Source organism: Dromaius novaehollandiae, chromosome 1 (genome assembly GCF_036370855.1).
Source record: "Dromaius novaehollandiae isolate bDroNov1 chromosome 1, bDroNov1.hap1, whole genome shotgun sequence".
In the NCBI taxonomy this organism is placed as follows: domain Eukaryota; kingdom Metazoa; phylum Chordata; class Aves; order Casuariiformes; family Dromaiidae; genus Dromaius; species Dromaius novaehollandiae.
This window is the reverse complement of record NC_088098.1, coordinates 52,871,138-52,884,315: the sequence shown is the minus strand read 5'-3', so window position 1 is coordinate 52,884,315 and position 13,178 is coordinate 52,871,138. Positions and strand designations below refer to the sequence as shown.

The window sequence follows — 13,178 nt, the reverse complement described above, 5'->3', positions numbered from 1 at the left end:
ACAGGGAAGGGTTGCATGAATTGAATAGCAAATAGCTGTTCAGGATTAAAGCCACATCTACTTGCAATAAGTGGTGCTGCTTTAATGGTACCAGATAGTTAAAGCTGTACACTCACCTACTGCAAGCACAACTGCAGCATTACAGTAGTACCTTTCCAGTTAAAGCTTATTCCTGTAAGAGAAATAGCTTCACACCTTTAATTGAAATAGATGTATCAAATGTGCAAGTGCAGTAGGCTTTAGTCATGTCGACTAAACTGAATGTGGTTTATGAGGGTAATGGTGACAACTCCAGGACTAGAATAGCAATAGGTGATTATGTGTATAAGTAGTGCAGAGTTGACTGAGCTGTTTGAAAATCTTAGGACATGAACAAACAGGACTGCTGCAGGTGAGCAACAAGGTGCAGAGCTTTCAAGACAATCTTTGCTAGCAGGAAGCATAGCAAATTGGGACAGACCTCTATCCAGATGCGTTCATGGAGCTCTGCAGAGAAGCTTTTATAGCACTGCCACTCCTGTGCACTCAGTCCTGAAAAAAATAACTGCCCACTAATGACCTGTCACTGCGGACAGCCTGAGCAGCTGTTTGCAGAAGGCAAAGTGGTGAGAGACAATGAATTGCTGTGTGTGGAGCACATCTGAGTGTGGGACAGGAATAGATGGGAGATCAGGAAAGACTAGACAGCTTCCATTCATAACATTCAGCTTTATGTGGATTTACTGCCCTGATACTCCCGAATCCACAGCTGCTGAGTTATTACTTACAACAAAACATAGCAATTGAAATCTCCCTTGTTTCTGTACTTCCACTTCTGTCTCTCTTGTTGGCAATGGTACTTTCTGGGGGCCAACTAATTAAGAACATGGGAAGTAGTTTACACTGAGAACAAACAAAACCTAGCCACTTAATCTTTCATGTATTATCAACCCAGACCATTTGGAGTAGGCAGAATACTTTATTTATATGTTTTACTGAAAACAGATTTTTTCTTTCTTTTTTTCTTTGTTTCTTTTTTTCTTTTCCCTTTTCTTTTCTACCTGGTTACTCCTGTGCTTCCCAGATAGAAAGTAAAGCAAATAAAATGCCTTGGAAAAGTTTCTTCTCTTGACATCTCCAACCCAGCAAGAAATGACTAAAATTTTGTGAGATAGTTTGTTCTTAGGCAGTTTTCTGATGAGTTTGCGGACACATTTATGTTGGATCATTCAGCTAAGCATCAAACCAGGTGCAAGTTTATCTGAATCAAGCTTTCTAAACCTAGGATTTCCCAGTCTGTATCACACCTATAGTTCAGCTATCCCATATGTGATTGTGCCAGCAGCACGTACTCCTGAAGAAGGTGCAAGTCTACAGCAGGTAGTTGTGGAATAATCTGTCTGCCTGAGTTGGGTTTTGTCCTGAAACATGGAAGCATGGAGTCTAATATCTTTTCCATAAAGTCTATCGCCATTAATTATGCTGAAGTATCAGGATATTTTTTCATTTTTTTGACATAGCTGTGATGCATGTATTCTGTTTGGTGAACAGGTTAACACGCTAACATAACTGTGAGAGGGGAGGAGTGTATAGTAATGGAGCAGAAAGAGAAGAGAGTAATTTCCTCGCTCTCTCTCTCATTTTGAGGGGCTTGCCACTATCGCTTCTTTTATTTATGGTATAGAAAGCCACTTCTTTTATGGCTTGACATTAGAAATTTTAATATATAGTTCTGGCTACCTAACAGAAAGCAAGCCAGCATTTTATGACATTGCCAGACAGCAAGCATGAGTGACAGATCACAGCAGGTCTGTTGCTGGGGGGCCTATTAGATCACATCATGGTAAAAACAGAGAAAATGGGTTGTTACGATGTGTAATGTAATGTAATCTGTCAGGCCATGCACAGAGCATGAAAATTAACATAGCTTAAGACCAAGAAGACAATAAGGGTTGGTGTCCCACCTGCCTGAACAGAAGTTTATATTCCTGATGTGCACAAACATAGCAACATGTGAGACTCTTCACGACATGAGAAGAGCTGGCTATACTCTTTTTATGGCCCCTTGCTTTCTGCACCCGAATATTTTTTCAGCAAAATATGTTTGGGGTTTTTCTCTGCAGAAGGAAATCTTATTGCTTCTGCGCCCTACTGGTTGGAGTGTTTCCTAATGGACAGCGTATCTCTGTTTTCACTAACAGCTAATCTAGGGAGATTTTTTCCTCTCAAAGGGAGGGACTGGCAGGTGCATGTGAGGACAGCCACTGCCTGCTTCTGGACTGATTATCTTAGACTAGCACAGTGTGGGGGAGTTGTTGTGAAGTACCGTGGCTCATAAGAAAGGATGAAACAGTTCAGGTTTAAGTTCCACACAGCCTGCTACGCTGTGCCCAGCAACAGTGGTTCAGCGAAGAAGGGTGAAAACAGGGCACATACACAGCGAAGCTTCCTTCGTTGGGGCCTTCCAGATCTCAGCATGCTTGAGGATGAGTTCCTAGTGCATATGTTATGAGAAACAATGGATAAAATTACTTGTTTGCCTTCTCCACGATTCTCATTTTTTTCTACACTGCTATTGCACTTACCCCTCTGTCATCTTTTTTTTTTTTTCCCCCAGGGTCCTAGTCTGTTTAGTTTGGCCCTTCCTTGTTCAGAACCTTTCCATTCCCTCAATCATCCTTAATTCCCTTCTCAGTACTGTTTCTAATACTGCCGTCTCCAATTTTTAGATGGAGAGATGAGAACTAGCTGCCGTATTCAAGTTACAAATATTCAGGCAGGTGCCCCGTGGATTTGTAAGGTGACATGATGTTGCTTCCTGTTTGTTTCTCTATTGCTTTCTTGACGTTCTCTAACCTGTTTGCCTTTTTGACTTCCACTGAGCTGGCACTTTGGTAGAGCTATCCACAGCAACCCCAAGGTATCTTTCCTGAGTGGCCATTGTTAATTTTGAGTCCATCACTGTGTTTATATAGTTACGGTTGTTTATTCCCATGTCCATTACTTTGCAGTCATCACCACTGAGATTCATCTTCCATTTTAACAGCGTTCTGAAAACCATCTGCAAGTATGGTTTTCATGATCAGATTTAATTTGTATTAACCTAATTATTTTTTTCTCATCAGTAAGCTGTCACTTCATTTTTTCCAGATCATTTATGAATATGTTGAACTGTCCATTCAAGTTGTTTCCTAACTTTTAATCAGCTGTTAATCCTCTGCAGGACCTTTCCTCTTATTCTGTGAGTGCTTAGGAGCTTTCTTAAGAGTCTTTGGTGAGTGAGCTCGTCAAAAGCAATTGAGAAATGTGAGTACATTATATCAAACGATCACCCACATCCACATGCCTATCAGCTCCTTCAAAGAACTTCGTCAGATTCGTGCAGTATGACTTGCTTCTACAAAAGCTATGGGAGAGGCACTCGCTATGTCATCTCTCTCTTATGCCCAGTAATTCTTTTCTTCGTTGTAGTTTCTGTTAATTTCAGGCATACAGAAGTTAGACTTCTTGGTCCTTGGAGCCTCCCCCAAAGCCCTTCTTTCTACTACTGAGGCCATGTTAGGTCTTAGGTTGTATGCCACAGTTTAATTGCTCAGCCTTTACTATTTCATATTCAAGATAGTTTTCGATCAAGATTTCTAAAATATCTAAACCTTGGATTTATTCTTGTTCATTTACTGGTTTGTCCTAAAACCTCTTTACCAGTTCTTCAGCTTGAGAGAGTTTCCCTTGCCTTTCTCTACAAAGAAAAGCCCCAGTGTGGGGACCTCCTTACATCCCTTTGGAGGGAACACAGATGCAGAGAATTCATTTAGCTTTTCTGCCTTATCCTTATCTTCTTTGAGCACTCTTTTTACATCTCAATCATCTGTCAGCCCTACAGACACTCTGGCAGGCTTCCTGCTTCTCATGGCTTTGAAAATGATTTTATTACTTGTTTTTATGTCTTCAGCTACTTGTTCCTCAAGATATGCTTTTCAACGGACTTATTATTGTTTCTCATTTAACTTACCAGACCTGTGCTCTTTTCTGTTTTCCTTATTTGGGTAGAACTTCCACTTTTTGAGGGACACTAGCCTCCTTTATTTGGCTGTTAAACCAGGCTGGGTACGGGCAGCAGCAAAGGACAGCACCATGATTGTAAATACATGCTGTACCACATATTTCCAACATTAGAGACCAGTAACGGTCCATGCCTCACTCTGTCCTGCAACAAATACTATTCTGTGCCTCCACCTCTGTCCTCCATGCCCACTCCTGACCATCCTTCTCTGCAGATTTGGACCCATTACCAATGTGACACTGTGTCACAGCAGGGAGGAGCCTGAAATGGGCTGAGCTCTCCTTCACTTGCTTCCCTTAGCTGGTAACGCACCTCCTGTTTTCTAGTAAAGCGCCGGAGCAGAGAAGAGCTGCTGCAAGGTATGGGGTGAATGTGGGTCTAAGTAGTGGGTGGGGGAAGCTGTGCGGAAAAGGTACTGGGGAGGAAAGTGGAGATTTGGAGGGGGGAGGCAAAGAAGTACTGCGGGGTAGGGAAGAGCCTGGGATCCCAATGCCATCTTGTTCTGCCGCTTCCACAACAGGACAAAACTTTCACAGGACAAATCCCTGTGCCTTGGCCAAATCTGACTAACTAGAAGCAGGGAGGAAGTGGGCAAACATAGATGCTTCTCCCCACACTAGTCCTCCACACCAGCCTTCCCAGTGTAGCAAAGATGCGTGGTTTTATAGTCTCACAGTATTGCGCCATACTGTGATACTCTATTTGGTGCTGCTCTTGCATAAGCTTCCAGTGGTGCTGCCCAGCTCTACTCTGTAATGACTGGAAGCAACACAGAAGGCCTAAGGTCCCCAGGGAGACTAATCCCCATCCTGGTTTGGCACATTTCTTACCAACTACCGCTGGTCGTGAAGTCCTGAAAATTTGTTCTGCGAATCTCGTTCCTAGGAGGCTTATTGTGTCTGGGCAATGTACAGGGGCCCAGCTCAGGGTTATGTGTTTCTCAGGATGGCAGGATAGCCAAGACTTAAATGTGGCAGTGCTGAGTGTTTCAGTGACTTGTTCTCCCTTACAAATTTTACCCTCTTATCACTGACAGTCAGCGGAGCTGCACTGTTAACCTAGTAGGAAGAGGTTTGTGTTTTTGGAACGAAATATTCCCATGCCGCTTGTATGTAGCTTAGCTGGTGAAAACAATGCTTTTATCTATCACAGCTCTTCTAGATAACCAGGTTTCTTCTCCATTGCTTTTGCTGAAATATTGTCTGGAGTTTCTATACAGATGTTCAGGGCTGAATTCTGTCCCTGGTTGCCCATCAGTCCTTGGTTGTTCTTGCAGAGCCTAACAAAGACACGATAGCTCGCGCTGTGCAAAACCTCACTGGATGAAGCTGCAGGCATGGAGAATGCTGCAGGCACAGCTGGAGATGTGCATGCTGCAGGCATGAAAATCAGACTTTTGTTTGCGTGGCTCCATTAAGCAGACACGTCGTTGCAACCATGCCCTCCTTCCGTGATCTTAGTATGTGAGACTGAGCAGGGCTGAGCTGGGACAGTCCCCACTCTTAGTAGGTGGTGACCTCCTCTGGCATTGTTGTAACAGAATTTTGACCCAATCTGATGTGAGGAATAATGTTAAACTCTTTGGGATGCTGCTGTCAGATTACGTTGGATGCTGTTGTCAGACTACGTTGCTTGCTGACATGATTTAGGCCTTGGCTCTTTTCATCAACAGAGAGATGCTGATGTTCCTGCTCAGGGAATGGCAAAATACCCCTAAAATACCTCCTTAGTAGCCTCAAAGCCAAGTTGTGTTTCTCTTCTCCTTTTGCAAATCTTGTGCTGCATTCATCCCACAGAATGGCAATAGTCATATACCTCTTGCATGCACCTCATTACAATGGAGAACCGTAGAGAAAATTTACCTCCATGCAGAGAGCCAGCACAAAATATTGGTACTGGTCAACTCACACTCAGACCTGAAGAAGCCTCCTTAAACATTGTGTAGTGTAACATCAGCACAAACATGCTATACTCTGTACAGAGACGATTTTTCTCACCGACATTACGCACAGGCTAAAATTGTCCTTGCTTACTCGAAAGCTTAAAGGAGGTGCCCCATGCAGTTAAAAGCGCAGTCTGGCTCTCTTGTCTGCAGACTGCAGTGCTGTCCTTTGGCATAAAAGGTGCTTGACAAATGTAAGTTTTGATAATAGCAAAAAGATTTTCATCCCACTATGTCACAGAGGTGCTGCTCGGAGACACACATGCAGACAGGGAAAGAATGGGCCCCTGGCAGGAGAGTTTTCATGAGAGCCCGGCACTGACCCATGCAGAGTAAGGATTCTCAAGTTACAGATGGAGGGAGGAACAGGATCAGAAAAACAGAAATGGTTTGAAGTTCAGGTGATGAAAAGTGGTAGGCTGGAGTTCAAAGACAGGATTATTGGCTAGTGTTGCTTTAGTAGTTGGTGGGGGAAGAGCTTAAGGCCACAGCATTACTGCATTGCTGATTTATCAACACAGCCAACACTGTGTATGGTATTTGAGTCACTTCTAAATCCAGCCTCTGGCAATGAAAAGCACGTTTAATCCATGTGTTAGATTGTTTGAAGAGGTATCTGTCTCTTGGTCTCTCCCCGAGGTTGGGATTGCTGAAATTGAAAAGAGGTGAGAGAGGAGATTTTAACCGTTTCACAAACCCTTCTCGTTTTGAGGGGGTCAGCTCTCCAGTATCATCTCTAAAGCCTGGGATATTGAAAAATGCAAGGCTCTCTCCCCACCTGCCCCCTGCAGAGAGAAGCCCCCTTGTCTCTCCTGTTACTAAGGGGAAAAATCAAAGAAAGGATCTGTATTTAAACAGAGTTCATTGTTTTTAACAACTTTATTCTTTTTCTGAGATTAATGCCCTGCACTTAGCAGTTGCAGGATTCATTTGCACTGTTGGCTCTGATCCCTCTGCAGCAGCCCAGCACTGCAAGATAAAACACTGAAAAACCTCATTTATTAAAGTAATTCTCCTTTGGTCTTTTTCTTCAATTCTCTTCCATGAAAACAGCATCATTGTTTATATAGCTCCCTCAATGGTTAATTCTGCTTCTATTTAGTACCCTCATGCTCTATTAGTGTGCAAGCAGCTCACATTGGCTGTGGGAGGTTACAGACAGAAGCTCCAAGAATGTCACTGCTAGAATAGGCACTCAGATCGAGTCTGAGTTGCATCTACAGAGTTACACAAATGTCCCGGAATAGGAATGCGACAATCACAGAGCAAAATTAAGTTACATTTGCAGGTCTACATGAGATAGAAGAGGGTATCCAGAATAAGAATTAAAAGAGTAAGTGGACTGAGAGACAAAAGGGCGAAAAGGTCTGTAATAGCTGTGAAGCTGAACAATGAGAATAAAGCACATTGTTAAAACGTGGGGTGGTACAGTTCAATATGGATGCATATTGACAAAACTGTACGGCAGTGGGCTGGAATAGCGGGCTTATAGCAGATCACGACTGATCTGTGTACCCCAAGCTACACGGGAGGCCCCTACACTGAAACAACCACAGTCACTGTGGGACAGGTTCATGCTGAATGGACAGAGCTGCCTGTGGACTACTACCGAATTGGCCGTGGCACTGCATAGTCACAGGAATCAGTCACAGCAATACAAATTCACCTATAATAAACACCAAGAAAAGGGCGCTAACGGAATCCAAGAGGGAGCATGTGAAGATCCTTTTATAGTTAGAACTGAGATGTAACAAGTCTCAGAACTAATCTCCAGTGGCATTATAGTCCTTCTTACAGGTTGCTTTGTCTGGGCATCTTTAGCTAGGTGCAAAGGGAGTTTGCAAGCAGGAGATACACAACTTAACAGTATGAAACAATTATTTATTGGCTAACATACAAAGAAGCTAGCTAGGATGTAATGAAATATTAGGCTATGCATAGGCATGCATTAGCATGCTCACCACCTCTGTAAAGGCAAGCGTTAGGAGGGGAAGAGTCAGCCTCCATGGCTCCCTGGACTAATCCTCAGTGGTGCTCGGTTGCCATCTGCCACCAGCTCTGTCAGCACTGATGGCACTGAGAATTTAGCTCAATGACCCCAATGATCCTTGACTAGTCCCCAGCTAGACTAACTATCTGAATAATCCTCTTGGCTTTTTCCTCTGAGATTTTATATCTTTCCATGTTGGTGTTTTCCTTCTTGAATCCTTGAGCTACTGATGATCCCATCTCAACAATTCTACTGCTGTATGTAATTTTTGCCCTTCTTATCTCTCTACAGATTTTCTCCTAGCCCTTTCTCCGCAGTCTGAGTCAAGATTACACAGCTATGCCATATCAAAGCAGGGCCCTGGATCCTTGATATATAGGCAGCTAAAAGCCTGGGTTGCCTTCAGAGGGAAGCATACAGCAGAGGTTACAGAGAAGGAGGGTTACAGTAGCCCGTTGATGTAAATGTGGCCTAATTCTGGTCTGTGTCAGATGAGGTCCTGTCTCAGTTCTAACAGGAGACTCAGGAAATAGCATCTGAGCTAGAGTTGTTGTCAGTACGGTTTCTTTCTAGGGCTTTCTGGTTAAGAACACTTGGATCGGGCAAGTCGGCAGTTCTTCCCCAGGCATAAAGCCTTGGTGTTTTTGTGAGAGTTGAAGTTAGGTGATAGAGCCTTTGGCTTCAAGATCATCGCTTCCACATGAACCTAGCGTAGTAACTATGAACATTACTCCTGTGTTGGCGCTCTCTGGCAATCTTCACAAACTGGATTGCAAGAAGATCTCCTAGCAGTGCACTTGCTTAAAGTGGCACTACCCCGCCATTTCTTGTCTTGCCACTGGCAGCCTCAGCCGTTGGGCTGCAGGGACCATGAACCAGCCATGGGAAATGAATAACTCTTTTGATCATAGAAGTGGTCCTGCTGGGGTACATCCTAGTTATGTGAGCAGGAAGTGGTGAAGAAGCGAAGCTCATGTTGCTACTTCCCCTGCCACATCTGTTCTGTTGATGAAAAGCAGGCTTTGGTTTGCAGGGCTGTCTGGTACATTTCAAGCTCCCGAGTTATGAACACTGAGGTACGGTATGTGCACGCCTTAAATTTGTCAGTGCTACAGTTTCACACTCTGCCTGCTCTGAAACAAGGAATACAGCCTTTCTGCAGAACAGTTTTCCATAGCTGAAAGTTGTGGTTACCCATGCTAAGCCATCACACCAAAAAGTCTCTTTCAACCTTTAGTATTGTGGCTTCTGTCCAAGAAAGAACTATATATATTGCAGGCTGTTCCTTTTGTTCACAGCTTGCTTTTCTCCTGGGATGAAGAGTAAGTCATTGAAGAGGGAAAATGCATGCAGAGTCACTTGCTTCATTGGGAACTGTGACAGAGTAGTGCTTGGTTTGCTTAGAAAGTTTTCCCTACTACCAGCTTATTTGGGTGAAGTGTGCAAACCTTTCCATGAGATTGCTGGGGAGAAGGAGATCTTTTGGAATGAGCATATGCATTGGTTTGTTTGAATTACTCACTTGAGTGTGTTATAGCTTCTTGGCCATGCTATATCATCTAGCTGCTAATATCTTTCAGTGTCTAGCATCTAATGCCTAGTAATGGTGCACCCTCTCCCTTGTACAAATCACAGCATTGCCTATAAGGTTGTTATAAGCTAGACTCAGTAGTCCAAGCAGCTCACAGATGACGACAAACTTACACTTCTTCCAGCTTTGCTCTGCAACCAAGACACAGTATGGAAGCCATCGCCAAGTTTGATTTCAGTGCTTCAGGAGAGGATGAGCTGAGCTTCCAGGCTGGGGATATGTTGAAGGTAAGTGCAGCCCCAGGTTTGACTAAAGGACAGTTATTAGCTTTGAGAGTTCAGCCAGATCTTGCTGTGTTCCCATTTGCATTGATAAATCAAATCGACCAAGACATCTATAAACTGGGATACGAACGTGATACACAAATCTCCCACAGAGTCTGCTGCTGGTCAAGTAACAACTCCGAGGTCACTTGAGTCTAGGTCCACTCCACTTAATTTTAGATCCCTAAACTATGGACATAGTTGCCCTACAATCCTCCAGGAATCAGCAGGGAAGGATAAGCATCCTTGCTGGGGGAGAGATCCAGTTCTCAGGCAGACAGATTTTGAGGGGCCTCTCTCTTTTCATTGACTATGTAGGTAGTCCGGGGTGACTACATCTAAAGATAGGTAGGATGACTGTAGGCTGGAGTGATTGCTATCTTCCTTACTTCCAACTCTTAAATTGCTAGAAAGATGGTTATCATGCATTATAGAATTTATATCTAACTTTTCAGTGTAAGTAATTACTGTAGTTGCCAGAGGGGTTTTAAGCAATTGTAAATGGAAGAGGAAATGTTCACAAGACAATCTCTGTTACGCACATGATGGAAGAGATTAAGAGGCCCTGGGCTAATAATTCTCTATACCATCCCAGCAAGAATTTAGCAGTGGAGGAATGGCAGAGACTAGCAGAAGAAGTGCAGTTGATGATAAGCAATATAGAGCATGTGAAAGTCTCCTTAAAGCTGATTTGCATGTGTTGTTATAGAATGGTTCATTAACCCTACTGAAGTCTCATAGATGAAGTTACATGCTGCTCCACCCTAAATTAGCCACTTCTCAGCCTGCAGCATAGCTGTTCTGTTTCAGCTGAAAACGACTGAGTGTAACTCCTTTCTAAGGCCTGTAACTCCTTCACTGGCCAAAGGGATGTTGTACAACAGTGAGATCTAAACCCATGTTCTGCCAGGGAGCCTTTTGTCTTTCCCTGTCCAGTCCCGGTTGTTCCAGTTAATATTGGCTCTCAGCCTTGCCCCTTCCATCACCACCATGTTTTATTTTGTTCTCCTTTTAATTCTTGAACCTTAGACAAAGCTGGTGGCATCGAGAATTTATTAAGATCAAACAGAAGTTTTCTCCAGAGAGCTATGAGAAGTGCTCTGGAGAAATCACTTCCTCTTTTTAGGATAGATGAACACTTCACTCTGTACCTCATTTATAATTCTTTCTTGAGTCAAGAGTAGTCCCCATGTCCCTGCCATCTCTGATCTTGACCTGATATCCACTTACTTAGGAGACTGTGTTTTCATGCAATCCCTTCCAGGGGTGATGGTGCTCGCCAGATCAGTTTTCCTTCTGTTCCTCACTTTCTCTTCCTGTAAAATCATCATAAGTTAGAGTTTTCTTTCAAAGCACGTTGGAAGCTATTGATGAAAAGTATGAAATAACAGCTGTTTATTATTATTATTATTAGTTGTCACTGAGACTTCACTACCAGAAAAGCCAGACTGCCTCTTGCTTTAACATCCTTGAGGTGAACAAAATAGTACCTTAGCAGCCCAGGCCATAGTAACAGTAAATTAGCCTGAATAACATCTCTTCTTCTGACATATACACACATAGATGCATACCCCGTCATGAGCCCCCTTCTGCTGCCTGCACAACCTGCTGGTTGTCTTTCTGATTTATGAAAGAGATAAGATGAACAGTATTGATGTAGAGATTAGAAAACAGGAAATATGAGGCCCTCAACCAGTAGTGACAGGAGGAAATCCACCCTCCCCCCCCCCCCCCCCACATCCTTCTCTGAGAGAATGACACACACAGAAACGTGCCAGCTCTGTACCACGAACCAGCAAGTGGTTTGTTCTGGAAACAGCAGGGCTTGAGCACTAGCAGAGAGTGGTTATCGTCCCCTTTGGTTAGCCAGAGCAGCAAAAGGGAGCCTTAATCCAGGACCCAGGGATGGGGGAAGGAGCAACTGTACAAGCAGGGAACTCCACAGCTTTCCACTGCCCAACCCTTCTCTATCCACATGCGTAAAAAAGGCCTACGTGGCAGGCAAGGCAATGGAGAATCAGCCCCAGGGACAGGAACATCCTATTGCCAACACCAAGTGGTTAGAATTCATGTGTTAAACTCCTAAAATCATGAGATTGGCTTACAAGACAAGTATTATTATTGTTAATAATAGTTTTTAGATTAAGTCGTTTCCACTTGCTTTCTCCTCTTAAAACTGTCAGGGTTAGTGCTTCCAAGATCCTTTCCAAAACCAGAATGAACAGAAACATGTTCTATTTTATAAGAAGGAATTCTGTCCCAGGACCTGAAATGTCTTCTGTCCCAGGACCTGAAATGTCAAACAAAACACCAAGGACTGCAACAAATGCAGTAAAATCACAATGTGGCTGTATTCCTGTCTTCTCCCTCTAGCTTAGGGTCATATCAGGAGCCATCAGCCAGAGAGCAGTGTATCTGGGCAGTCTGTGGCCTGCGCTGCAGTCCCTAAGGACCTTCCAGTCCACATTAATAGGAACACTCCTTGAGGCTGCTCCGGTGTGCACTGCGGGCTGGCCTCTGTTCTCCAACAATCTTGGAAGTAGAACAGTGGCTTTCAAACACTTTTTGCTTCCTCCTTTTACCTACCCTGACAAAACTCAGGACAGCTGCAGATTCAGCCCACTAAATACACTCTTGTGAAGTGACATACGAGAGCACATGATAACATATATGGAGTCATAACACACACACATACAGGTACAGCTAAATATTCCACTCATACACATAAATGCCAGAGGAGTTTTCACAGATTTTTTTTCCTCCCCTTTGAAACTGATATGCTCCAGTACTAACCATTAAAAACAGCACAGAGAGCTCCTTAAACCCCTGTTAAGTCCTTCAGAGCTGAATTCCTCCATCTCACAGACATCAGAGACATGCAGACTGCATTGCCAAACACCTGGACAGGCATTCAGAAGAAAGGATGAAGCTAACAAGCAGTCTCTCTAATTCCACCCAGCCTTCCTCATAGCTTTGTTTGCTCTGAAGTGGTCATCAGCCACTAACCCTGCTGCAAGGTGGGTGGGTGGGAGAGGATGTGTGGAGTTTTCTTCTGTTCTTATAAGAAATCCTAGTTTTCTCTCAGTATCTTGGTTACTTTTGCCTTTCTCAGGGCAAACACTTATTCCTTCCATCTCTCCATTGCAGGTTTTAAGCTCTCAGGAAGAGTGGTACAAAGCCGAGCTGAGAAGTCAAGAGGGCTACGTTCCTAAGAACTTCATTGATTTTCATGTTCCCCCGTAAGTGTCACAGAAACTGCATGCATCACCATTGCATGTTTTCAGAGTACTGTCAAGAGCATATATGTGTGTGTGCATGCTCCAGGAGAATAAGACAGAGGGGGCGCTGGT

The 13,178-nt window shown here is 43.7% G+C and overlaps 1 protein-coding gene across 3 annotated transcripts in view; it reads left to right on the top strand.

The window, feature by feature from the left end:
- GRAP2 (GRB2 related adaptor protein 2) overlaps window positions 1-13,178 on the top strand; it is a 40,271-nt gene that overhangs the window by 16,618 nt on the left and 10,475 nt on the right. For 2 of the 3 annotated variants that reach the window (XM_064512191.1, XM_026100631.2), the window contains 2 exons: window positions 9,690-9,792; window positions 12,976-13,067. In XM_064512191.1, the coding sequence (XP_064368261.1) occupies window positions 9,690-9,792; window positions 12,976-13,067 (195 nt within the window). Of the gene's footprint in view, window positions 1-4,334; window positions 4,402-9,689; window positions 9,793-12,975; window positions 13,068-13,178 lie in introns of those variants that run through there. The other variant, XM_064512201.1, reaches the window with a different exon arrangement.